At 42.8% G+C, this 24,717-nt stretch overlaps 4 protein-coding genes across 9 annotated transcripts; 2 read left to right on the top strand and 2 right to left on the bottom strand.

The window, feature by feature from the left end:
• Positions 1–54: 54 nt before the first annotated feature.
• On the top strand, positions 55–2,269 carry acyp1 (acylphosphatase 1, erythrocyte (common) type). 2 transcript variants are annotated; one of them, XM_088924861.1, is made up of 3 exons: positions 55–154; positions 593–685; positions 1,606–2,269. In XM_088924861.1, the coding sequence occupies exons 2-3, from the start codon at positions 602–604 to the stop codon at positions 1,822–1,824; spliced, it is 303 nt and encodes a 100-aa protein (XP_088780987.1). In that variant the 5' UTR covers positions 55–154; positions 593–601; the 3' UTR covers positions 1,825–2,269. The 2 variants fall into 2 exon arrangements, with proteins under 2 accessions (XP_088780987.1, XP_088780986.1); XM_088924860.1 differs by having other exon boundaries at positions 137–214.
• A 222-nt stretch (positions 2,270–2,491) lies between these two features.
• Positions 2,492–11,717, top strand: mlh3 (mutL homolog 3 (E. coli)). 5 transcript variants are annotated; one of them, XM_088924862.1, is made up of 12 exons: positions 3,167–6,469; positions 6,752–6,850; positions 6,977–7,053; positions 7,331–7,435; positions 7,676–7,760; positions 8,334–8,408; positions 9,115–9,223; positions 9,555–9,714; positions 10,101–10,124; positions 10,355–10,433; positions 10,653–10,804; positions 11,499–11,717. In XM_088924862.1, exons 1-12 carry the CDS (start codon positions 3,268–3,270, stop codon positions 11,568–11,570), a joined length of 4,239 nt encoding a protein of 1,412 aa, XP_088780988.1. In that variant the 5' UTR covers positions 3,167–3,267; the 3' UTR covers positions 11,571–11,717. The 5 variants fall into 5 exon arrangements, 3 of the variants coding, with proteins under 3 accessions (XP_088780991.1, XP_088780988.1, XP_088780989.1); XM_088924865.1 differs by lacking the exon at positions 6,752–6,850 and having other exon boundaries at positions 2,492–6,469; XR_016091531.1 differs by lacking the exon at positions 11,499–11,717 and having other exon boundaries at positions 9,555–9,756; positions 10,653–10,669.
• A 112-nt stretch (positions 11,718–11,829) lies between these two features.
• On the bottom strand, positions 11,830–16,122 carry eif2b2 (eukaryotic translation initiation factor 2B, subunit 2 beta). The gene is made up of 8 exons (XM_088924866.1): positions 15,875–16,122; positions 15,473–15,593; positions 14,377–14,528; positions 13,500–13,663; positions 13,284–13,379; positions 12,981–13,118; positions 12,440–12,506; positions 11,830–12,022 (listed from the first exon to the last, which is right to left on the bottom strand). Exons 1-8 carry the CDS (start codon positions 16,044–16,046, stop codon positions 11,865–11,867), a joined length of 1,068 nt encoding a protein of 355 aa, XP_088780992.1. The 5' UTR covers positions 16,047–16,122; the 3' UTR covers positions 11,830–11,864.
• Positions 16,123–16,975: 853 nt separating this feature from the next.
• Positions 16,976–24,260, bottom strand: tmed10 (transmembrane p24 trafficking protein 10). The gene is made up of 5 exons (XM_088924476.1): positions 23,976–24,260; positions 21,658–21,778; positions 20,886–20,959; positions 18,566–18,692; positions 16,976–18,166 (listed from the first exon to the last, which is right to left on the bottom strand). Exons 1-5 carry the CDS (start codon positions 24,150–24,152, stop codon positions 18,045–18,047), a joined length of 621 nt encoding a protein of 206 aa, XP_088780602.1. The 5' UTR covers positions 24,153–24,260; the 3' UTR covers positions 16,976–18,044.
• Positions 24,261–24,717: the final 457 nt, after the last annotated feature.

Raw genomic sequence — 24,717 nt, forward strand, 5'->3', positions numbered from 1 at the left:
GGGCTCTGTTTGTGATTGGGCACAGACAAACCACGTGGAAAGTCATCCGGAAGTTGTGAGATGCCCCGGATGTACCGGTCTGGCTTAAACCCTTCGTTTTGAAAGAGATGCGCTATACATACACACATTTGTCGTATGGGTGCTTTTAATACTGGTTAGTGATATTTTAATGTGTGTGCGTGATTTGTCTTTCGTGGTTGCTGTTTATCGTAATGTGAGTATATGATGTGTTGTCTCCAATGTGCGGGGATAGCGCAAATCATGAAGCTATATCTAATGTTTAATTATGTTGGATAATAGATTGAGACATATGATGAATATGCTAGAGTTTTGCTGATCTGCGATGTAGACGAAGCTTCGGATATAATGCTCCTAATGAGCTCTGCCCCCTGCTATTTAAGAGCGATATAGAATTCAAACATCCTTTTAGTTTTGAAAAACCAAGTTGGGTTTTTTTTTATTTCGAACGCAAAATGCAAAATAAAAGTTGATCTGGAAAGACTTCAGTCCTCGCTGAAATATTTAAAATGTACTTTTTACTTTATTTAATTTTCCTGTCCCTGACGCTGTGTTTTTGCATTATCTTGTCTAGGTCTCTGCCATGTCGGATAAAGAAGATCTGATTTCAGTGGATTATGAAATCTATGGCAGAGTGCAGGGTGTTTTTTTCCGAAAGTACACCCAGGTAGCCCTTTCCTTTCCTATTTGTGTGTGTTTATTTGAGTAAAACCAGCTTCTCATTTATAGAACATCTAGTTAAATTCGGTGATCGGAAAATATGCCCACCCAACACAGGAGAATGAAAATGAAGAGGCGCTGAGGCAGCACAGGCATGATTGTCCTGGGAATGTAAAGCCCTTTAAGGATGGGTGTGACAGTGGCAAGCCAGTTAACAGTGCTGCCCCACACTTCCTTAGCCTTCAGCTTGCTTCCTGCCCGGAATGCCTGTGTCTGGTTTGCATGTTCTGCCCATTGCTGGGTTTTCACCCTGGGACTCCTGTTTCCCCCCACAGTACAGATTTATCTATCCTGTCCAGATTATTTGGAGTATGGAAATTATCCTCCGAGTTTGGGTGTATACACATACCTCCTGGTAAGGACTGGCAGCTTGTCTAGGATGTATCTGGCCTTGACCTCATTGGCTGTTCTCCGGCCCTGTCTTGGATGATGGATATAATTCAGTTGTGCTTCCCTATGTGGCAGTATATACTTCCTATTGAGCACTCTTAGTGAATTGCCATAGCAACCACAGAACAGCCGTCTTCTATAAATGTGCATGTGAAATTGCAATCTCATTGTATGCATGCTATACATATATGTTGTGTTTTGGTGTTGCTTCTCGATGACTATAATTTAAGTATTTTGTGGCACATGTGGGCATTGTGTAATGTTTGTGCCCAGCTGAGAAATTAACAGTACCCAAGTCAAATTTACGGGATAGAACCACTCTCTTTCCCAGTTAATGAACTAATCAGTTGCTGAGAATTAAGCATGGAACCTGGAGCTGGGTTCGACAGCCCTGGGGCTCCGTGCGCGCACAATCTCAGATCAGCCAGTCCGGTAGCAGGAGTGCGCTGTATTTCTGTGTGACTGCCCTTCCCCCAGGCTGAAGGCAAGAAGCTGGGCTTGACAGGCTGGGTGCAGAACACCAGGGAAGGGACAGTGAGAGGCCAGCTCCAGGGACCCGGCAGCAGGGTGCGAGAGATGCAGGAGTGGCTGAGGAAGAAAGGCAGCCCCAAGTCCCAAATCGCCAAGGCGGAGTTCTCCAACGAGAAGAAAGTCGAGAGTCTGGATCACCAGGATTTCAGAATCATCCGGTCCTAACCTCCCGAATGTGTTGTATTTTTCCGTTTTCTTTTTCTTTTAATAAAAAAAAGAGGCATAAACATCTTCCTAGAATCAAAAGGTTTGGTCATTTGGTTTCAAGATGGCAGACTTGATTTCACTGTGTTGGAATGCTTTTTTGTAGATGTACTGCAGATAACATCAGTGAAGGCTTAAACTGCTAAATGGGTATACCGTCTCAAAATGTGAATCTTGTACGTAAGTGCTTGAAGGTGTTTTGAACATTCTACGTTCCCTCTATGTGTTTATTAAATCCCTATTTATTTTGAAGAACCATTTGTGTACTGTTTCAGTTTGTTAATATAGTTACTGAGAGGGCAGCTTAATGACGGTACTGTGTAAAAAATACGCGAGCCCTATGTTTATTTTTGAGATGTAATCATAAACTCAACAATTGCTCAATAAAATATGCATCATTACAAAATTGAGTCTTTCGAGATATTTCTCAATACGTATGTGTCCAAAACGTCAAAAACTGTTCAAATATGTTTAATTATGAATTTTATTTTGGTAAGGTAAACCGTACATAAGAAGTGGATACCGATAATAAAAAAAAAAACCCTAAGACTCGAAATTTGTATTTCTTGCGGTAGGGGCAGCACAGAGCTGAACACAAACGCTTGGGCCCGGATGCGGATGTGAAGACATACAAACAATACCACGCATCATGGATTAGGATTGCTCTTGTTCTGTGAATGTTAGAAATTAGAGTGAAATTAGAGATGGCCTGCATTTCACTGTCCACGAATGCTGCTTTTAACTCGCGCATCACCATAGTAACCGGAAGCCATGGAAACGGGCACTTTGGAAGGACGTTCAGCTAGAAAAAGTCAGTGTAAATTATTTTTTTAAATATGAAGAAGAACGAAGTTGAAATATGGTCTTGCCGATGTCACGGCTGATTGTCGGTTCCCCTAAGAGAATTATAGCACCGTTTTTCCTCCCCCCTCTTTCAAAAGTAAGAATAGTAGTTTGAATGGTTGGATAATAGGTTTTAGCGTGCGTTTTGTCCAGCACCGTAGTGCGTAGTTTTGTTTATCAACCTCGTCAGAATGTTGTTCTTTTTTAAAAACTTTTTTTTAAAAAAAAACGTCATTATTTAAAGCACAGTTCCCAACATGATGAGAGGGGTGAAGCTGTCAATCTGCGGTTGTTCCCGGTGGCAGCCGTGAATCTCAAATTATAGTAGATGGCGACAGTAGAAATTGTTATGAAACGGCACCCTTGATGTAGAATGTACTATTTATTAGACCGGGAGTTAAGTAAATTGCGTTGGAAGTATTTCTTTGCAGCCAAGTCCCATTAGTACGGAGCTCCGAATTCCTTTTAAATGTGTAGAAATGTCTGACACGCCTAGGAGCGTCTTGCTGAGATTATTTTCACAGCAAAGAGGCGATTTAGGTTTCCGATAGCGTCAGAACTATGATTAGACGTTTGTCCGAGGACGTGCAGGCGAAGCTTCGCTCTGGGATAGCCATTTTCTCACTGACGCAGTGTGTGGAGGAGCTCCTGCTCAACAGCATCGACGCTGGGGCCAGCTGCGTGGCTGTGAGAGTGGACATTGAGGCAGGAAAAGTGCAGGTTCTGGACAATGGCTCTGGGATGGACAGGCAAGACTTGGAGCAGGTGGGCAACAGGTACTTCACCAGCAAGTGCAGCTCTCTGGAAGATCTGGAAGCCCTGCGGTTTTACGGATTCCGAGGGGAGGCGCTGGCAAGCATAGCCGGCTTAGCCACCCTGCTGGAGGTCTCGTCAAGAACCCCAGGGTCCGTGAAGACCTTCGTGAAAGTGTTCAAGAACGGGAGGGGCTTAGACGTGTCCGAGGCAGGAACCACCCGGCCCGCAGCCGGGACGACGGTCGTGGCCTGTGACTTCTTCCACAATCTGCCCGTGAGGAGGAAAAGGCTCGACCCGGTTCTGGAATGCGAGCGGATCAGGCAAAGGATCGAAGCAATCTCCCTCATGCACCCCTCCGTCTCCTTCTCTCTGAGAAATGACTCCACCGGATCCACGGTGCTCCAGCTCTCCAAGTCGCGGACCACGTACTATAGGTTCACCCAGATTTACGGACTGGGCAGAGCTCAGAAACTTGGGGAGATCAGTCATTGCCACAACCAGTTTGAAATGAGCGGCCACATAGGGCGTGAGGGTCACTACAACAACAGCATGCAGTTTCTCTACGTAAACAGCAGACTAGTTTTGAGAACACGGATTCATAAACTCCTAAATTTCTTATTAAAAAAGGTGAGAGTTGCCAGCAGGCAGAACAGCATCCCCTTTGTGTCCATTGCTGTGCACAGTCCAAAGCAGAGGGGTGGTTCAGAGCTCCACGGGGTTTATGTCATTAATATTAAGTGCCATTATTCAGAGTATGATGTGTGCATGGAGCCTGCAAAAACACTTATTGAGTTTCGGGACTGGGATGGTGTGTTGCTCTGCGTGGAAGAAGGAGTCAAAAAGTTCCTGATGAAGGAGAACTTGGTGGCTGAGGTGTCACCTGAGGACATGAGTGAATTTGTCCATGAGAACACCTTCAATGACCCATCGGCTCATTGGGCCGACAGTACTGAAGGAGCGCCTGGCGCTGGCAGTCTTAAACCCACTTCAAGCTGTACTAGGGAACCAGGTGAAGGGAAAACTCTGCAGTCCAAAGATGTGCACAGAACATTGGCAGTGGACTTCAATCTGACAGGAAGTGTCTGCCAGGCAGGAGATGAAGATGACACAGCAGGTCAAGGTGAAACAGAAATTAGGAACCCTGAATCCACATGTCCTCCAGAAAGTGAAAAAACACTTGCTTCCCCTGACTCACACAAAATCACCTCCTCCAGTTCAGAAAGCAAAGAAATCAAAATCAGTGAAATGCTTGGCTCTGCATCAGTGACACCTAACACACTGACAGAAGCCATAAGATATGATGAATCTTTGACGGATGTTTCTGACATGGACTTGAAGGATGAGTGCAGTGGTGTAGCACACCCGGGGCATTCCGTCTCTCAGTGCTCTGATAGCAAAAGAGCAAAACTCAGTGTAAATACAAAAACAGCAAAGGAACCTGAGAATCACTGCCTTAACTTGATAGACAATCGCAAAGAACCTGAGAAAAACACAGAAAGTGTCATTTCCAGGGATGTGCCTCCCGAAATGCCTCCCAAATTCCAAGAAGAAACGCCATTTGACAGAAGTAGCCTGGGACATAAAACAGAAAGAGCAAATGAGTCTAGATCAGTGCAGTTTCAGCTGGGTTCAACGGGGTTCATAAGGCACGTGATACCTAAACTGCGTGCTAATGAAAATGAGAGCGAAGTCCAAGAGGGGCTGAGAAGATTCTGTCGACAAGGCCCAAGCAGTGACCAGAACATCCTCAGAGAGAAGCAGTGCAGCAGTGCACAACACAAATATTCATTTTTAGGAAAGGAGGCATCTCAAACCACAGCAAATGAGCCTTGCAAGTCTTTGCAACAACCTGACATATACCACGAACATACGATTGCTGCTTTTACAGTTAAAGTAAACTCTTCAGAAGCACCAAAGAGAAAGATATCTTTGCCGGAGTCTACAGACACTAGTGAAAGCAGCTGTGAGGGGCCTGATTTCAGCATTGGCAGTGCTTCAGAAATCTCCAACATGACAGCACGGCCAAAGCTGTCCTTATCAGCAGACACTGGATCTTTAGACAGGTTCAGAAGGATCTATGGAAAGCAGCATCCCATAGAAAAAGATTTCCAGGCTCAAGATGCAAACAGCAATCAAAATTCACCAGATGTCATCACATCTCGTATGAAGATCTGTGGGACTGCCAGTGTTGAAGAACTATTTCCTTGCAGTACTGATGGCTGTGGAGCAAATGGCACTCATAGAATTTCACTTATGCAGCTTAATGATAGTCCTATTAGTCTTTCTGAGTTTACTAAAATGAAACCTGTTTTGGCACACAGCAAACGAACACTTGCTACCAAGCTCTCACGGTTAAGAAACCAGCAGAAGGAGGACAAGGGCAAGGTGTTACAGGAGCAACTGATAGAAGGCGCAGACACCAGTCGTATCAGTGACTTCATACTAGACACAGAGTCACAGAAGAGAGGCAGTGAAGACAAGAAGCCTTTCCACTTTCACATTCCTTCCCCCGATGACATCAACCCAAATACAGAGACAACTGAGGTCAGAAAATGCAAAGAGACTCTGAGTTGTCCAGGTGATACAACTGTTGAATTAAACCCATTAAAGAAAGTCACTCTAGTAACTTCCCAAGAATTGTGTCCTTCTGTCACTATCAATGGAGATACTCTTTGTGAAGGTGGCCGCTCAGACAAAGCAGTTACAGGCCACAGCAAAAACCAGCCTTCCTGTGAGGCTGTGGACAGCCCAGGGAAAGAAATCTCGAGAGACATCCATCGCTTTGCAGCAGACACATCTCCAGAACGGATGCTGGAGAATGAAAATCCAGGTTTGGCAACAGGTTCTTCTGACTGGGTGGAGCATTTCGATGAGTGTGTGGGGAAGACGGTCTACATAAACCCAGTGACAGGACTCAGCAAGTATGAGGCTCCTCGAGCTGAAGCACCCCAGGCACTCTGTACCACAGACATCACGACCATGGCAGTGAATGTGGTCTCCAGCAAAGGTTAGTGGCCACAGTTGCAAAGTAACCAAGATGTAGTGTTTTCTTAATTTAAAAACACAAACTTGTTTCTCATAGAATATGTCAGGCTGTGTTTTGCCTTTTTATGGCCTGTAACATTGTGAATAGAAAGTAAACTTACTGTTCAAGTTCATTTAGGAAGTATAAACAGGTTAAATATGAATAAAATACATTTGAAAAGGTGGCACATTAGTAAAGGGTATAAAGTATTAGGATGATGATGTGTGTACCTGGCAGTCTGTATTGAGTGTGTTTTCCCTGTAGGGTTTGAGTACAGGTGTTACCCCTTTCAGACAGAGGCCGTTCTGCCTTTCCTGCCTCGGCCCAAGGGAGAGAGAGTTAGCTCAGGGCGAGACGGCGCAGGTGAGGAGTCACATACAGTACACTAGCCCAGGCTGAAAATGACCTGACGTTACTGCACTCGCTCCCTGCAGCTTAAGGCGGTCCTTGGTACCTGTGCTCCTTCACGTTGATCATTTTTTATTCCAGATGATCCCAGCGCTGCCGAGTCAGTCTGGTCTCTGTTTTCCGAGTGGGAGAACCCGGTCTTTGTTCGGAAACCAGAGGTAAATTAGACAATAAGTGATTAATTATTAGCTTCTGGAATAAATATATGTGATTTCTAAAATCATTCAATTGGGCATGTATTTTATTGATTTTACATCTCTACTGATCTTCTGAGCTTTATAGATAGACATAGTCTGATATTTGGTTTACCTACAGCATGGCTGCTACCAATGGTGTGACAAAGGTTAAAAACACTAATTTGGTAGTTTGAGAGGACCTCAGTGCCCAGTGGTACAGTTTTCTTAATCTAATGGCTCTCTGATAATTGTCTGGAAGGTTGGCCTGGATGTGAGCTGTGGGCAGGCTGAAGGGCTGGCTGTGAAGATCCACAGCATTCTCTACCCCTACCGCTTCACAAAGGAAATGATCCACTCTATGAAGGCAAGCATATCTTCCTCATGTTGACTCACCTAGAATGAGTTTATGTATTACTATCTGGACACAACATGGCTCTGTTGAATGTTGCTGGTAATATATAAGACAAAAATAAATAGCAAATGAGATCCAACTCTCAGGGGTTAACGTATCATACATTAACAGCCTAACAAGTAAGCCCGATCATGTAGTGACCAGGAAGACTGAACAGGAATTTGTGTTTCTGATTACGTACCTTTTCTGCAGATTGTCCAGCAAGTGGATAAAAAGTTCCTGGCTTGCCTTATCAACACAAAAGACAAAGGGGGTGGAGGAAGCACAGACTCTGCAGGTGAGCTGTGCTGTATTCTTTGCGTTCAGATGAGAAGCGTGTACAGGTATGTATCTTGAGAGAGGTGCAGCAGCACCTTTTTCTAGCCAAGAACTGAGTAAATGTTCCCACAAACATAGGAAATCCTGATAAACACACAAAGTGTATGCTTTTTTATATAAACCAGATAGGACCTTCTTTGAACTCTAGAAGTGCCCCAAACATTTGTATGAAGTCTGTTGCCTCTATGAACTTTCATTTCATGGATTTGGAAATAGTAAGTAATAATGGAGATTGAGCCCATGAAAAGCCAACTCAAATATAAATTGCTTGTTTATGGGAGGGAGGGGCTACAAATACATAATAACATTATTGCTACTGAATCTAGGAATACCTTTAGTTTTATTTAATTCTGGTGTGAATTCTGATTCACTGTAATTCAAATAAGCTCTTACATACTCACAAGCTTGACTATGTGAAATTTCTACATGGTTGTGCTATAATACTGTATGTTAAGTAAAGGTACAGAGTACGTATGTGTGTGAAAGCAGGACCTTGGTCTCCAGAAACTAACTTTGTGTGTGCGTTCTTCAGTAGAGGGTAATCTGCTTGTTTTGGTGGACCAGCACGCAGCTCACGAGAGGATCCGTCTGGAGAACCTCGTTTCAGGTAATGTCCTTTCACTGACGCAGTTGCTCTGTTTGCACTGCACCAGATTTATTTTATATCAGGTCAGGGGTGCACGGTTTTGGACCTTGAAATCCATGGTCTGATCTTCACTCTGATTCACTGATTACGGAATCGTTTCTGTTAACTTGTCCCATTAAACCTCTTTCCACGGTCTTAACTGCTGATACATGAAAGCATGTGATAAACCTGCTGGATTGGGACCCTTCACGGCTGAAATTGTCAGCTCTGTGCTTGGCTTGTCGGGAGAATTGCAGTATGTTATTGGATTTTCCTAAGTGAACTGTGGTTGTTTCAATTCTTATAAAAGTTTACTCTGGGTTTAGCAAGGTTAACACAGATTAGATCATACCGAAATCATAGTAATCTCACAGAGTAACATAGAGAGGTATAGGACAGCATGACATCATTGCAGCACTTTCATGAACTGCTCAACCATTTCAGGGCCATGCTGGCGCGGAGCCTATCCCAGGAAGTGTTGGGCCTAAGGCAGGATACACCCTTGATGGGACGCCAGTCCATCACAGGGCACAGTAGCATGACATACACTGTGGAAAAACAGCAATGCAATATGCTTGGCATGACTATGATAAAACCATGCTAAACTGCAAAAATGTCTCGCAAATTCACTGAAGTAACTTCTCATGAGGGAGTACAGTGCATTCAGCAAACATTTGCAAAATTGCAGATTCCTACGAAGTTCACCCCGAGGCCTCAGGCCAGAGACGGCTGTGCTCCTCCAGAGTCTGTCCACCCCTGGAGATTGACGTCACCGAGGAGGAGCTCCGGCTGCTGCGGTCAGTACCGGGGCACAGGGCCCCAGCAGCCTGGACCACACCTCTAACCACCCAGGAACCACTTCTGGGCAGGAGAAGACGTTACAGTTTTTTCATTGCCAGTTGGAGAGGAAAAAGTAACAGACAAAATTGCATACAGGACTTTGAACTTTACAGCCACAACACTTTAAACTGTTTTCAGTCTCAATAGAATATTTAAACCATGTGTCAGAAAGATCAGACTATTGAAGCGACTTTTATGAAACTAGTGTGTGGCAAAACATGCGGTTGCACATCATGTGATGTTGCAAAGGCAGACCTTGCTCACTCTGGAAACCTTGGGATTCTCCAGATCCTGTCAGCCGTTCCTGAGAGACCTTGGACTGGAGGTGACTTTTGTGGAAACGGGGGCCCCCAGGATTCTGGTGGGGAAGGTGCCGGTGTGTTTTTTAGAGAGAGAGGCCAACGAGCTGCGCCGGGGGAGGCAGACTGTCACCAGAGCCATTGTGGAGGTGAGGAAGGAGCCCCAGTAGCCTGGTGAAGACAGAACTGAGGTGCCAGGAACCTTACCCGATTTTCGAATGCTCGTGCACACCTATACCTTTCTTGTTCATTTCTCATTGGGTCAATTTCATAACGTTCAACATGAATTTAAATATCCATTACAGTGATTCATTCTTGATCTTTTATTTTTACTGAGCTTATTTGATTAGCTGATCAGGCTTTATTCCAGACATGTCCCTTTTACTAAAAAATCTGACTTGAGGCTGCTTCATTCTGTCACCTTGAAGTAACTTAGTCTAAGATGGCTAAATTGCGTATGACTTTTTAATTTAAGCCAGGATTTAATGGTCAATATACAGTAAGTTTTTCATTTAACTATTCCTGTTTCTTTCAGGAATATATAAGGGAACAGATCGAGGTGAGTTTTATGCTGTTTGTTACATTGATGATTATCATTGTGACTAAAAAAAGTGTTCCGAGAACAACTTTTGAAAACACTGTCCTTTAGTATATCATAATTGTAGCTTGGCTGCATCAATTCTGTTTGTATTTCCATAATTAAACACTAGGTGGCGATGCTACATTATTTAATACATTTTTTCACCACTACAGTATTTCTAATTTCACAGTTGTGTATTTTTTTCATAGCTGGTGCGCTCCACAGGCCGAGTGAGAGGAACACTGCCTCTGACGGTGTTGAAAGTTCTTGCTTCTCAGGCCTGCCACGGTGAGTCACGAAGCTGGGACTGAAACTGGAAAGTGTACACAGAACACATGTGCTCTTGTAGAGCGCTTACAGAGACTCATGATGGCAGGTTGGAGAGAATTCTCAGAAGCTCTCTCAGAGCAGCAGATTGAATTTATCCACATGCCCTTCGAAGTGTTGCCCAAGACTAACCTGTCTGAGGTTTCTGGCAAGCTGACATTATTGATGTTAAATTGACAGGAGCCATCAAATTCAACGACAGCCTGAGTAAGGAAGAATGCTGCAGCTTAGTGGAATCTCTCTCCACCTGCCAGCTGCCCTTTCAGTGTGCGCATGGCAGGCCCTCCATGTTGCCTCTGGCTGACCTGGACCACCTGGACACAGAGATCCGGGTATGTATGTGCGCCAGGAGGACCCGACACACAACACTAGGTTTTGGGAATCTCAGCATTTGCTCCCATTTGTAAAGTCACTCGGAAAGGGCTTTGGTCCCAGTGATTAATTACAATGTTTCTTTTTATTTAGTTCTATATTTCAGTTCAAATTGTTCAAGCACGAAGTGAATTCATTCTGTTGAACTGTGTAACCCAAAATGAACTGAATCTTTATGACGCTCAATCTCACCAAGCGTGATACTCGTGTTTTTACCTCACACGCAGAAATCCAAGAATTAGGTATTTAGCTGATAAAATTCAAATTTCTGTACAAGTGAGTTTATTACAGTTTATTTTCTGTACAGAAGTAAAATTTCAGGCAGGCTTTTGAGTAGGGGTTCCACATTTACACTTTATCACAGGATAAATCTAACTCTATGAACTCTATGAACCATTAAGTATCATAGATGGAGCAAGATACTTTCTACAGATAACGTAAGGGTAGTGGGTACTGTGACTAAGCAAAGGGTGTTATTATTAACGTGAAACTAATTTACAGTACAGGTTGGTTGCCACATTATCATTCTGTACTTTATTAATATACGCCTTCAATAAAAGCTTGTAATGAAAAAAAATTAAATCCCCTTAAGTCCTATCAAAATTTCTCCAGAACATTTTCATATCTAAAATTCATCTCTAATTTTATTTACAGGAGCCTCCAAAACCAAACCTACTGAAACTCCGAAAGATGTACCGTGCTTGGAAACTCTTTGGAAAGCAATAAGTCAGATTTACAGGGAAACAAACTGTAATCTTAAGTGATATTTGCACAGCTATTTATGCTAAGCCTGTTAAATATAAATTTGTAAGCATTTTAAACCAATACTATTTATTAGATGTACAGTTTCTGTAATAAATTTACAGTCTGCCACCAGTTTCTGTGGTTGTCCTCTTTGTAACAAAGCCGATGCCAAAAACTTCTCCAGGTCAAACATCAGAGTCACATCTGAACTGATCTTATTCAAGACATGAATACAGAGTTATTGATTAAATATTTAATGTTAAATAATGTCAGAAATCACAGTTCATGATCTTCAGGGTGGTAAAGTTCACTCATCAAGCGGTAGATATAGGATGGAGCATTCCCCCCAATATTGGAAATGAACAAAGTGATGAGTTCAGGAGGCACATAGTCAAAGACTGGGCAGTGCACATTTACTTTTGATAGAATTTCACCTGGAAAACAAAAGCAGATTTTAAATTAGACATAAAGCAAATGCTACTTTATAGGTTAGCAATGCCAAATAATGATTATTCGTATTTTAAACACTATTAATAATGTTTACAAATGGTTAATATACTGTATGTTTATACTACATAAGCTATCTACCATAAGGCAAAAATCCAAATGATACACAGTTCAAATGATGCTACATTTATGTCATTCAGCCTCTCTAACAGTACAAACGCAAACTTGTAAACGGTTGATATAAAAAACAAGTCTATAGGGCCTTCTAGACACAGATATTTCAAAGGCTGGAGTAATTTGTAATAAAAGCATTAGAGATGCAAGTAAATGGCAACATTCTACTTTTGTCTTATTCTTCAACTTTTGTTCGGCATTCATACTGTGTGTGAAACAGTAAAAAGTACCTTCTGTAAAGGGCAACACCTCCTGTGGAGATACAAATTTGTGGAATGTGTCCTCTTCATTTGGAAACTGAAAAAAAAATCATTTTAATTCTCTTGTGTGGCATGGTGGTGAATTTCACAGCTGCAGGTTCTGGGCTCTGGCCTGTGTATCTGTCTATGTGAAGCTTGCACGTTCACCACGTATTCACATGGGTGTTTTCCTGATGCCTCAACTTCCTCCCACCTGCTGAACAGGACTGAGCGGCTAATCTAAACTATCCCCTTTCTCCGTGGTCCTGCAAAGGGCTGGTGTCCTGCCTGGGGCAGTCAAGAAGGAGATGGGAGGGTCAGTCCTGAGCACCAGTCCTTCCCTTGTGCCCTAAACCTCAGGAACAAGCTCTAGGCTGCATCAGCCCTCTTCAGGAAATAGCAAGTTTCTGATAATGGAGCCGATGTGTTCCATTCACTTGGGGCTTGATTAAAAACAGGCCTGGAAGTACAGAATGAAAACACTTTCACAGGAACTTGCACCGACAGCTAGAGACCTGCGGTTCCGCCATACCTGTGGAGACAGCTTGAACATGGGAGCGCACACAATGAGAGGTGTAGAGTGGTGCTTCGCCGCGAGAGCCAGGGTGTGAGTCCCGTTGACCGCCCTCAGACCGCCGTTGGCCAACACAGTCTGTGTGCCGATGATGACCTGGCAAGAACAACAGCACACTTCACACGTCCACACAGGGAGGGAACATCTCGCCTGGAATTAAAGAGTGCTGCCAGGAACTGGCTGAAGCAGTGTTATAAACCATGAAAGAATACAGCTATAACACTGCAGGTGTTCAGTCTCCAGGGTCGGTGTTCTTTTTACCTTGTTGACGCGGGACATCACAGCAAATATTGCGGCGTCTGTAATGACGGTCGTTTCAATCTCCGCCTCGGCTAGACTGGTTGCCATTTCATGGCCCTGGGGGAAAGCAGGAGGGAGGGAGAGATGACAGGTGACGCTTCTGCTTCGCCCCCCAGCGTCCGGAATTCGAGAAGGCAACCGTACGCGGCGGCTCCGCGCTGCCCCGGAGCGGTGTACCTGACAGAAGGGCGCGCACTCGGCCACGATGACGTGGAAGCTGCGCTTCCGCGCCGCGTCCTTCAGGAAGGCCTCCACCGTGCGGGAGCGGCCGATCGTCATGATGACCTCGTTGGAGTGGATGTGCTCCAGCGCCTGCATGGCGATGTTGTCCGTGGTCCCCTCTGGGCAAGAGGAAAAACACAGGTCCTTTCTCAGCCGAGCCTGGAGTCCCGGCCTTGCTCTCACTTCTTTTATTTTTAACACCGGACTTAAAAAGGCCAAGAGTTTTCTTTTCTTTTTTTTTTTTTTGTTTAAAATCTCCACAAAACAGAACAACCAGAATGGAACTGTATAAGACAACAGACCCTCCACCCCGCCTCATCATTACTGTTTGCAAGTCTCCACCCAAAGGACCTTACCCTTATATCAGACAACTGCGGCACAGGCTCGGGGAAATACGGGATTAACTATTTCAGCAGCAGTTCTCCAAGCCCACCTAGTGCCTCAGATCCAGCCCCATGGAACTCGGCAACACAAAACTCCACATGATCATTACAGAGAGAGGAGAGCATTCACTGATGCCTGGGACAGGGGATGCTGGAGGCTCCCAACTTAACACCAACACTTCCCAAAGAAGACCAGCCAACCAGAGCAGTTTCTGCCACTGCGAGAGGCATCATCTATCCTTTAGTCCAAGTGCACGGGGACAGTTAGGAAATTCTCGATTAGAAAAGTTGATAATGACAACAAAACCCGTTTCCAAGACTGGAAATTCATACAACGTGTACTGAACTCCCCACAGAGCTCCCTGGACACTGCGCGCAGTTTTCAGAACTGGCGATTTAGTGGCGTCCAACAAACTGCGGCTGGAGATCCCCGATTCAGGCTGCCGTACCCAGCTCTGTGAGGAGCTCGTTGATGGCCTCTATCACATTGGCTTTGAGAGGGGGGAAGTGCTGCCTGAAGTTCTCCTCACTCAGGCCCCCCGTGGTCAGGAGTTTATGCAGCGACTCCTGCTGGTCAGTCTCCTCACTGCTGCCGCGGGACCTGACGACAGAACCGGGAGAAAAGGTTCTCTCATCCGTGCTGGAACACACCTTCCCACAGGAGGGCAGGTGAGAAACGCATGTCAGGACATAATGTTTGGGGCTACTGCTTCCAGAATTTACACAGGGATGCACATCAGGTTTACAGAAAAAGGTTTAACTTTACAAATATTCTACCCATTATGCAAGGGAGCCCATCTTAAGTGTCCGACTCACTGTATAATACAACAGCATCAATCATTAACTGAAATATTGTTATTTCAGTTATGATTGAAATAACAATATTTTATTTCAATATAAGTACGCCCGGAGTGAAGTCTCTTGTTTGTGGCACAATGGCAGCCTAAAGTCAAATACCACTTTACTGGTGCCAGCTGCCCTCTAATGCTTGAAATGTGATATCCATATGATCATAAAACATAATAAAATGCACTGAAATTTAAGTGGGACAACTGATTGCTCCACATGTTCTTTCTCTGCTGCTTTTTAGCACCACTTCAAAGATGATTCTATGCAATATTTCATATTTAAAGATTCCCAATGAATCATCTAATGGGAAAATGATTCTATCATTGCATTGTTAAAAAATGCTGCCCTGGTAACGTCAGTGTCTACTTAATGCCCTTGACCTGTTTTAGATTGAATGTTCTGGTGAGAACTGCGCAAAATGTATTTCTTTGTTTTGGTTTTCAAGAATCCATCCTACAAACTTTACTTTTCCCATTGCCTTGCACTCACGCTCTATCACGAACAACTCGTCGTGTACAGAATTCCACGTTTCCTCGCGGGTCAGCTGCACACTCTCCCCCCTCTCATTGTGTAAGAGTTTATGCTTAACGCCTCGTAAGATGACGCACAGCCATGCACGTACAGATGCAGCGAGCTCCCACATCGGTGCGCAGCTCGGGGGCTGTCAGTGAGCCTACGACCCTCCCCCGGCCTCACCTGGCGTACTCCTCTCTGATGATTTTTAACACTCTCCGCACCATGTTACCCACGGTGGTCTCTGAAGGCTGGGCAGCTGTCATCCTCCTACCTTCTTTGCGTATGATTTCCATGAGATCGCCTACACACATTAGAAACGCATGTGTTACAATGATTTAAAAAAAATACACAGACACAAGGGCGCGTGTAACACAGATGCAATACACGTTGTGCCTCAACGTTTACGCTAAGAATGACGCATCCAACTCGTCTGAAATATCAACTCCTCGGGATCGTTCTCGCATTAAAAATATTATGTGAGATAAAAAAAAACCGAATATCCATATTCAGCCCGGGCCCCAAATCCCCGATATGCCTTGCAGGCTACTCCCTGCCACAGCGCTCTGCTTTTCGGGCTCTGACCTGCGCTGCTCCAGCGGGCTTGGGCTGTTATCTTGCGGAGCAAAGCCGCTGTTTCTCGGGCAGTTTCTCCCGATCCCCGCGGCGGCCCAGAGCCGCTGCCTCCCCGCTTCAGGTCCGACAGGAAAGCTTCCAGCCGTTCGGAAAGATCGGTTTCTTTATCCGCTCCCGGCATCTTCTTCGCCCGCAGTTGCGACGAGAGGCGCTTGTTAACTTTCTAAGCACCAGGAGAAGTGGTAGGAACTATTCTCGTCAGACAACTGTCCACCGCACGGAATGAAATACAGGAGAACACTTCCAGGTCATATTACTACCGGGTACCGGAAGTCACGACTGCTCTTCGTTAACCTCATATTTAGCATATCTGCCTGGCCCCAACAGCATTAACTGGCACAATAATGAAAACTGTTCTTCTTGCTATTTTTTACTTCTGTGTACTTTTCTCATTTTCTACAGAACATTTGAGCGCAGAGCAACCTACCTCAGAGCAGGCTATTGCAACCAAGTCGACAAGCATCGTTTGGCTTTACTCGTGCTCAGCACAGCAGAGGAACATGGTTATTTACGAAAACGCTTAGTTGTAAAACTGTTTGAAATAGAAAACTTTAGCAGTTTAATGAAAATTGCAGAAGATAACTGAAATGTTCATGACATCTCTTCAACAGACGTCACGAAATCAATGGCAGTTTCGTTAGATGCGATATCTAAAATTCATATTGTGAATCATAGAGAAACACTTAGACTTCTGTTTAATCTTTTCGCCTATGATTAAAACGCAAAAACCACATTACATATTATATTTTCAATTATAATTATATTTCAGTCTATTTCAGTCTCATTGTTATAGTATATAACACTTAAAAGGGCAAGATATATACCAGATATATTTGAAAAATCTGACATCTGAAATTCTTCTGCAGTGATAATAGATTCTGCATTATTTTTAAAGCTAGCTCTAGTGTACAGTAAGCTTATGAATTTATTCAGATCAACAGAAAAGCTAATGTTTCTAAATGTTATTTGTATAGAAATGGCAATCCATTTCTTGAAAGAAAATCCTTAAAAAGTATAAATCCATTTTCATGTAGGTATATAAAAAAAAACAAGGAATAAAGTTTAAGATTTTTTTATTTAAAATGGTCAAATCAAATCAATCAATTATCCACAGTGAAAATATCCTTCACTGTTTAAAACAGAATTACCCACAGGACCGATTCCCACAGCCACAGGGAGGAAAAGAAAACTCTGCCCAAGAAAGACAATTTACCCTTTATGGAGCAAAAGACCACAAGCCTATAGTAGCTGTAAGCTGCATTTTCTGTCTCACTATTATAATCTAGGACTTAAAAATTGGGTAGGGGTTATTCTAAATTAAGTTTTAGGCTTCATTTGCAAGAATTATACAATTAAGCATAATGTACCTCCCAAGAACCCAAATAACTTATGCTGAATCATCTGACGTGTAAAGTATTTAAACCTATGTACAATTATTCTGAAACAAGTAAAAACCCCGATGTGAAAATGTTCCCAAGAACGTCAGAGGACTGAATTTTGTCAACAGTTCTAGCAACATTCAGCTTCCAAAATTTGTACTTAAACTACAAAAGTGTTCTAGTTTGATTTGACTTTGGATCTCACTAATAGAGTCTACAAATGTAAACTTCTAGGGAGGGGTAAATATATAGGGGGGAAAAGTACTTTACAGAAAAAAGGAATAGTACAGATAATGATACTCCAATTGCATAACAAATCCCTAATATGACCTTTTTGTATTCACAATAAATTCTGCAATTGACACTAGATTAAAACATTGATGGGAATTTTAATTTTGAAAGAAGATAACTTTGAAGAGAATTTCTTTTAAGAAATTCCTTATACCCAGGAGTCATTTTCTTTCAGTCATAGAAATTTCTGAAAACAATATTTACAAAACAAAATGTATAAAACATCATGTCTGAAATGATGTTACTCTGTGACACTGACTTGACAAGAGAGTGGAAAAAAAGCATTTCAGTGGTAAGTATAATCCTCTTCAGAATAACATTACACCAGCTGTTTGAGAATCCCTTCAATTATCTCCCCCATACTAGATTATTGAATGCTCCAGCTCTTCTCCTGTTGAATCGACAAAGAGCCCATCCATTTGCCTGTTCCCAAATGAAGCAGAAAATTGTTACTCGATGAGCTTCTTCGCCTTGAAGAAGCGTCGCAGGTAGAAGACCTGCCATGTGGCCAGACCAATCAGGCAGCACATGGAAAAGATGCTGAAGTACAGAACCCGGGTGTTGGTGGACTCTGCAAAAACAAACAGTACGTGCAGCAATAAGATACAATCTGCCATTTCTGTGGCATACAATGATGGTCTTTTCCTATTCGAAAACTGAACAATAAAATGTTTTGCGATACACTGAAATCTGTTTCAGTGCAACAGAGGTACTAAAAACTTATCATTTACCATTCAGGAAACATACAATACAGGCACAATGTGAAACTAAAGTAAAGGCCTATGGCACATGGTGATCAAATGACTATGTTAGCTATTTATTTAACACAGGTGTTGTTAGCCTGAGCTATGCACAATGTTTCTGCTTCTCGCATTATCCTGTCTGGAAGGATCACCTAGAATTAAAGATCAGGGACTACATTTACATTTTGGATTTCATGCTTTTATTTCTCAGGCGTCTGGATCCTTACCATTCGTATCCCTCATCTCCTCCTCTCGTTTCTTCATGTACGCAAAGTCGTTCACGATGGACTCGGACAGGTCTTCCAGCCGACGGAGCTCCACCTCCAGCGGCTTCAGCTTCTCCACCTTGGCGATCTGAGGGCGGAGACAGAGGCACAGACTGGATTTGACAAACCCACTCCTGTGCACCTCGCTTTCCAAACACCTGCTGCCAGGTTCAGACTGTCACAGGACAGACAATGTCTTTGTAGAGTAAAACAAAAAAAGTCACTAAGTAAGTTTTGAAACTCAAAACATGTCCACTACATCTATGTTCAAGCTGAATAAAATCCTTCCAGCAGATGTCAGTGTTTCTCACAAATATAAATGGACACGTTGCAGCTGTTAGCAGACGCGCTTAACACAATTCGTCTGGTATGCAGACGGCAGTGCCCCCACACACACACATACAGCGAGCCGACAGGAAGGTTCGTTAGTCCTGCCACTACTTCAGTGCCAACTATTAGCTTGGCCTGAAGAATGCTGCAGAAGAATTCTATACCTGTCACTGCCAGGAACGAGAAGCGAGACAAACTGAATAACAGAAAGAGGCAGAAGGTGTTACTGGCCTGAAATTAGTCTCCCACCTTTTCACTGACCACTAAGCGCCTATTATGAGCGATCACCCCTTGAAAAACACATCCCCACACATGCTGGGAGCTACCTAGAATCTCAAGGTGTTGCCTGTATAATAACTTATAACATGTTTAAATCTGAAGACGCTGGTGTTTCTTCATGAATGCCAATAAACATACCTCCAAAAGATTAGTTCTTTGTCCTTAAGTCTGGAGGTATTGCCTACAACGCCTCACAAAGCTCTAAAGCACTGAGATGTATACATAAATGTGAAAAAAGTTTATATTACTTACATAAAACTATAAGTATTTCCTAAAATGTAGAATGACCAATTGTTTTTGTCATACCCACCCGATTTGGAACAGCCCTTCGCTGTTCCATGTTTTAACACATCACAGGCAACACAGCCCCATCTCAGAGGTTCAGCGCTGATGGGAGGAAAGATGTGCCCCTCATATCAAAGGGCAAGTTGACGACCTTGGGTCACCTGGGAGGCCCCAGGGACATTCAGGTACCAAAAAACCTGCCCTAAGCTCCACCTGGGAAATCCCAATTACAATTGGCCAGTGACACAATACAGGCTTCTCATCTGACTCCCTTGATCACGTAACTCAGCCTTTACTGGCTGAGTCACGCAGGAGGACCACTGAAATATTCCAACTATTGAAGAAAGTATTAAACACAGTTAAGAAGTCCATGCCTTCCATTTCGACTTGGTATGTAAACAATGAAGAGAACCAACAGCTGTGTAGTCCTTTTAACAGGCGTTTTTCTTGCCCATGTACAAGGAGAACACTTAAAAGCAATTAAACCTAAAATTTAAACTTTGTCAAACAATGCACTGTCCAAAAAGAAAAAAAACTTTTAATAAACTCACAAAGTGTATAGCACTTTAAACTATTCTGACACTGACGCAACTCTGGAAACAAAAGCACATCACTTTTTCTGTTAGGAGTATTTAATATTGCTATGTAACCACTGCCCCTCCTCACGCTGTTTTTACAGAGATTTCACTCTGAAATACTAATCCTTCAAAAAACACCTTGTTCCAATTATGTATGCCCTACTATTACATGTGTGATAGAGAAAAAAAAAACTGTACGATATTAAAATTAACTGTTAAAAACTGAAACTTCAGTCTCAAAAAAATGTTAAGAGACCATAATTATACTAACGTTTGGAACACCTTCCAAAAAGCAGAAAAAAGTCTTCTAAACCCTCAGATTTAATTGAAAAAATAGGCACTGAAGTGGTAAAAACCATACTGGTTGCTGGTCAAGCTACAGTTTATTTTCCATCGCCAGGGAGGCTACATATCCTGCTTGCCACTGAAACGTATGATACTGATTAGCACAGTCACAGCTGAAACCATTTAAGATCTTCCTGTGAACATAAAATAAGTGCGCGGAGGAGGAGGGCATCTTCTGTTCTGTAACAGCGCTGCAGAAGATTACAAGCACTTCTGAAGATTACGCTCCCTCAGGTGAATTGGATGTCTGTCTTAAAAGCTACAGCAGAGCACTTTCGTTCCTAAAATAAGTGTAAAATGGCATGTGCCCGTTTGCTCATGACTGCTGCACGAGAAGAATGCTAGCATAAATCCGTGCCAGACCTCAGCAGAAAGATCAAAAGGCAACAGAATTAAGAGCAAGCAACACTGGCAGTTCCCGTACCCTCCACTTCTGCGCTGGCCCTCCCTCTCTCATCACTTACCTCCTCGTAATTCTTAGCCTCCACGCCATGCTTCATGTCTAAATTGACCAGCTGGTCTGGGACCCGCCCAGTTCCTGGAACCAGAATGAAAAGATTTATTGTGAAGGCACCAAGCATTCCGGGAAATGACCACCCCCACTAAATCTAACCCCCGCTCCGTATTCCACCCACTCTCTCCCAATCCCAGCCTCCAGCTCCCACTCCCATCCCTCGACCCTGCCTTCTGCAGCCCCACTCGACACAGCCAGGCTGGATCCCAGGAGAACAGCACACTTGGAGAACACCCTTTAAGCAAACACCCTCTCTAAATCTTCGAAGAGCCGAATATGCGACAAAGCAGATAAAACTGGAAATAAAAAAGGTCAGATTTGCCATAGTAAAACTCACATAATTTTATGTATGCAAGTAAAACTTGAGTAAGTCGGGACTGATCTGATGGATCGGAAGTCCTCTTCACATTTTTTTTAAACTTCACTATGCTCTTTAATTTGAATTTCAAAACAGGAAAACTACACCTGGACAGGTAGACAGGGAAGGAAATAAAAAACATCCACGATGTCTTGTTTAAAAGCAATTCCAGCTATCTCATTTCTGAGTTTTGCACCCAACAGCCAAAACTGCGCTGACCCTTACATTTTTCAATTTCATAATATTTATTTGCATAGATTTATTAATCTCTTGATTAACAATTGAGCAGCATGAACAACTTTCAGGGGCATCTTGGCCCAAAAAAAAAACGACAAAATGAAAAATGAGCCTGATCCACACGTACCCATGGGGAATTTACTCTCAAAACAAACTTCAAACATGTCGTAATCCTCTGTGGTGAAGGCAAACTTCCCTTTCGATGCATCTTCTTTCGAATACAAGATGTGGCCGGATGAGTCGGTGATCTGCACAGGAGAAAGGAAAGGGAACAGCACAGTGTTCATGCACTGACGATGGCTGCGTTTTCAGAAGACTTCAACAGAACTGAAAGTACTTTCTAAAACGGCGTTTCTGCTTATGTATCAGTTTTCTACTTGCATAGAAACACAGAAAGTTACACGACAGAAGTCACAGGTTTAGATGCTGTAAACTGCTACACTGACCGTATTTAATCCTCTTCTCACTCGAAGTCTGCAGCCATTCTAACTTGCTTACACAACAGACAGAAGATTGCAGGTACTTGCTAACAAAATTTCTGAATGGATCATAAGGATACAGCTAATCGCCCCCTCTATCAATTGCTGTCTATTTCATTCCAGATCCCATGACTGTGATCCTCCTAGACTTTAAGGATGACAGTTTCTGCAAACGAGCTGAGAAGATCAAGTCTGACTGGCAATCATGGATAGCAAGTAGCAGAGATGCGATGAGCAGCACATGCAAATCAATTCGAATTTGAACCCATGCCCGCACACAGAAGAAGCCAAGAGCAATAAGCCACACCTGTCAGCAAAATTCAAGGCTCACTCCTGTGTGAAGGATCAGGCCATTTAACATGCAGGTACAAAAAAGCGATAGCGAATTATTTTAAAGCATGCATGTTTGATTTGCTTACACGTGAGGTAAGAGCACGGTCATTTATCAACCAAACTTTCAATTCACATCCAGCAAACATAATAAGCAACAGAACAAGACCTGAATGCGGTTTTTGCACTTAAAAAAAAAATTGTAGACTCCACCTTTTTGTTGCATTTTTTTTTAAATCTAAAGAAGACATGACCTGAGTGTTATACTGTTACAAATCCTTCAAACTCCTCATGCTCACCCCTAAGGCTCTGCATGGCGTGGCACCTCAGTACCTGTCTGAGCTACTATCGCCCTACTCCCCACCTCACAACCTTCGCTCTTCTAAACACTCTATAGGGTGACAAGGCCTTCTCCTGTTATCCCTCAAAGCTCTCGAACTCTATCCCCAAGGATATCAGAGTCACCTTCTCTTAAAACCTTCAAATCCAGACCCAAAACCTTCTTCTTTAGAAGGGCTTTTATCTGACTGGTTCTGTTATATACCCCTTTGCTCCTACCATATTCAGTATACATCTGTTGTTTCCTCTCATTCTACAGTTTCATTGTATACATCTTGAGTATTTTTTGTTGTAAATCTGTAAAGTGCTTTGAGAATCCACCTTTAAAGGCACTATATAAAATAAAGTTGATTTATTCCAACAAATGCTAATAAAGAACAAACTAAATGTGTCAATCATATGTTTCTATAACGTTGATTTCACTTTTCACAAATGAAATTACTTCAGACGACAGAGCCAACTGTCAACGTGAGGATTAAGTTGAAATATTTTAAAAAGTAAAACAAGAAAAGTGCAATCATCTTTCTATTTCTCTGCATCAAACAATATTCCTAACGCTTCTTGGGGGGAGGATTTCTAACAATACCTTGAGCTGTATTCACATCGTTAAATTTAAGATAGTATTTTTTAATGATACATGGCGCTATTAATTACATTTCTGCAAACGTTTTTTTTTCCCCCCACAGTGCAAAACATACCAGTCGATGTTGTTGTAAACCTTTCAAACACAGAATTTTAAAATTATTTCATCCAAATGTTTATACAAGGTAACTAAAGTTAATGGCATTCTCATCGTGGGTGGACAGATTAACCGTAGGAGGGTGAACCGTTAATTTAAACATGAAGTGCTGTCCGTACGTGGAACTCGTTTTAAGTGACGTGTAACTATCTGAATGAAAGGAACTCGCGTACCGAGACCAGACGACCCAAACCCACACTGCAATTGCAAAATAAAATTTAACCATTTTCTTCCTTTTTTTTTGCATTTCACATACTAAAACGTACAGTGCAATCGCGCTTCTCAAGTTTTTAAAAAAATCGGGACTATCTATAATAAACGTACGAGGCCTTGTCAGCCAGCACGACAGCTTATCTTTCAGCATTTTTACGGTTTGTTTTTTTTCTTTTTGTTGAACACACAAGAAACTGTTCGCCGCAGACTTCCCCCAGACCGCTGTAAAAGATCATTTAACTGCCCAGGACTCCTCCTTTAAGCCACAGAGATACTTATTTTACCCCAGGCCTGCACACACATCCTCGGTCTTTCCTCCATCTGCATTCGCCCTATTGGGCTCACCTTCAGGTTGGTTTTGGTGTTGGGCTGCTCCGTAACCTCGTATTCACCGGTGACCAACACGTCTTTGTGTATCTCTTCCCGCAAGCATTTTCGAGAATTTACTGGTAAATAGAAAGAGATGGATAAAGCCGATCCAAAGAGGATCGGGAGAACCAGCAACGCCGAAACCCGAACCATAGCTACTGAGAGCCGGATACCAAACCGAAAGGGCGAGTTAATGCAGCGTAATGCTATACTTAATGGCTCAACTAACAGCAAAATGCACCAGCAACAGCGCCGACTTTGACTGGGAGGCGAAATGCATTTATTAACATAAACGTCTGGTATAACGTCTTAGTAGGATTGGTCGAACATTAGACAGGGTAGACAGGGTAAAATGCCATCAGAGAATACGCGACAGTTTTACAAATTTCAGACACGATCTATTTCGGCCCAGTGTGGCAAATTCACTTATTATCATCTAGATATGCCTCGAAATCATCATGTGACCTCAGACGTTTGCAAAAATAATTAAAGATACCGTGACAATTTTGCAATTTTATATTTTTGCAAATGTACAAATGATCGTGATTGTATCATTTTTGCACGCGGAATACTTAATGTTCGGTTGCAATTGAAGATGTGATTTTATATTCCTTATCACATTCTATAAGGTATCGTCATGTGAAATGTAAAAGTGTGCCTTTGCTATGTAGTGGCCTTGAAGACACCTGTGCAGAATCAATTCCTTCTTTCTGTCTGA

The sequence above is a fragment of the Atractosteus spatula genome, chromosome 9 (genome assembly GCF_055471065.1).
Source record: "Atractosteus spatula isolate fAtrSpa1 chromosome 9, fAtrSpa1.hap1, whole genome shotgun sequence".
Taxonomy (NCBI): Eukaryota; Metazoa; Chordata; class Actinopteri; order Semionotiformes; family Lepisosteidae; genus Atractosteus; species Atractosteus spatula.

What these genes read in the sequence shown, in the direction of transcription:
- acyp1 (XM_088924860.1), top strand. Translation starts at nt 170, where the DNA reads ATGTGTGTGCGTGATTTGTCTTTCGTGGTTGCTGTTTATCGTAAT. An exon ending in TGGTTGCTGTTTATCGTAAT is followed by an intron (nt 215 to 592) that starts GTGAGTATATGA and finishes TATCTTGTCTAG; the next exon opens with GTCTCTGCCATGTCGGATAA. An exon ending in TTTTCCGAAAGTACACCCAG is followed by an intron (nt 686 to 1,605) that starts GTAGCCCTTTCC and finishes CCCTTCCCCCAG; the next exon opens with GCTGAAGGCAAGAAGCTGGG.
- mlh3 (XM_088924862.1), top strand. Translation starts at nt 3,268, where the DNA reads ATGATTAGACGTTTGTCCGAGGACGTGCAGGCGAAGCTTCGCTCTGGG. An exon ending in AGGAAGCACAGACTCTGCAG is followed by an intron (nt 7,761 to 8,333) that starts GTGAGCTGTGCT and finishes TGCGTTCTTCAG; the next exon opens with TAGAGGGTAATCTGCTTGTT. An exon ending in TCTGGAGAACCTCGTTTCAG is followed by an intron (nt 8,409 to 9,114) that starts GTAATGTCCTTT and finishes GCAAAATTGCAG; the next exon opens with ATTCCTACGAAGTTCACCCC.
- eif2b2 (XM_088924866.1), bottom strand. Translation starts at nt 16,046, where the DNA reads ATGCCGGGAGCGGATAAAGAAACCGATCTTTCCGAACGGCTGGAAGCT. An exon ending in AGCCCGCTGGAGCAGCGCAG is followed by an intron (nt 15,594 to 15,874) that starts GTCAGAGCCCGA and finishes TAATGTGTGTAG; the next exon opens with GCGATCTCATGGAAATCATA. An exon ending in CGAGCTCCTCACAGAGCTGG is followed by an intron (nt 13,664 to 14,376) that starts GTACGGCAGCCT and finishes CCTCTTGCCCAG; the next exon opens with AGGGGACCACGGACAACATC.
- tmed10 (XM_088924476.1), bottom strand. Translation starts at nt 24,152, where the DNA reads ATGGTTCGGGTTTCGGCGTTGCTGGTTCTCCCGATCCTCTTTGGATCG. An exon ending in AGGCTAAGAATTACGAGGAG is followed by an intron (nt 18,693 to 20,885) that starts GTAAGTGATGAG and finishes CTCCGCCCTCAG; the next exon opens with ATCGCCAAGGTGGAGAAGCT. An exon ending in GGAGATGAGGGATACGAATG is followed by an intron (nt 18,167 to 18,565) that starts GTAAGGATCCAG and finishes TTGTTTTTGCAG; the next exon opens with AGTCCACCAACACCCGGGTT.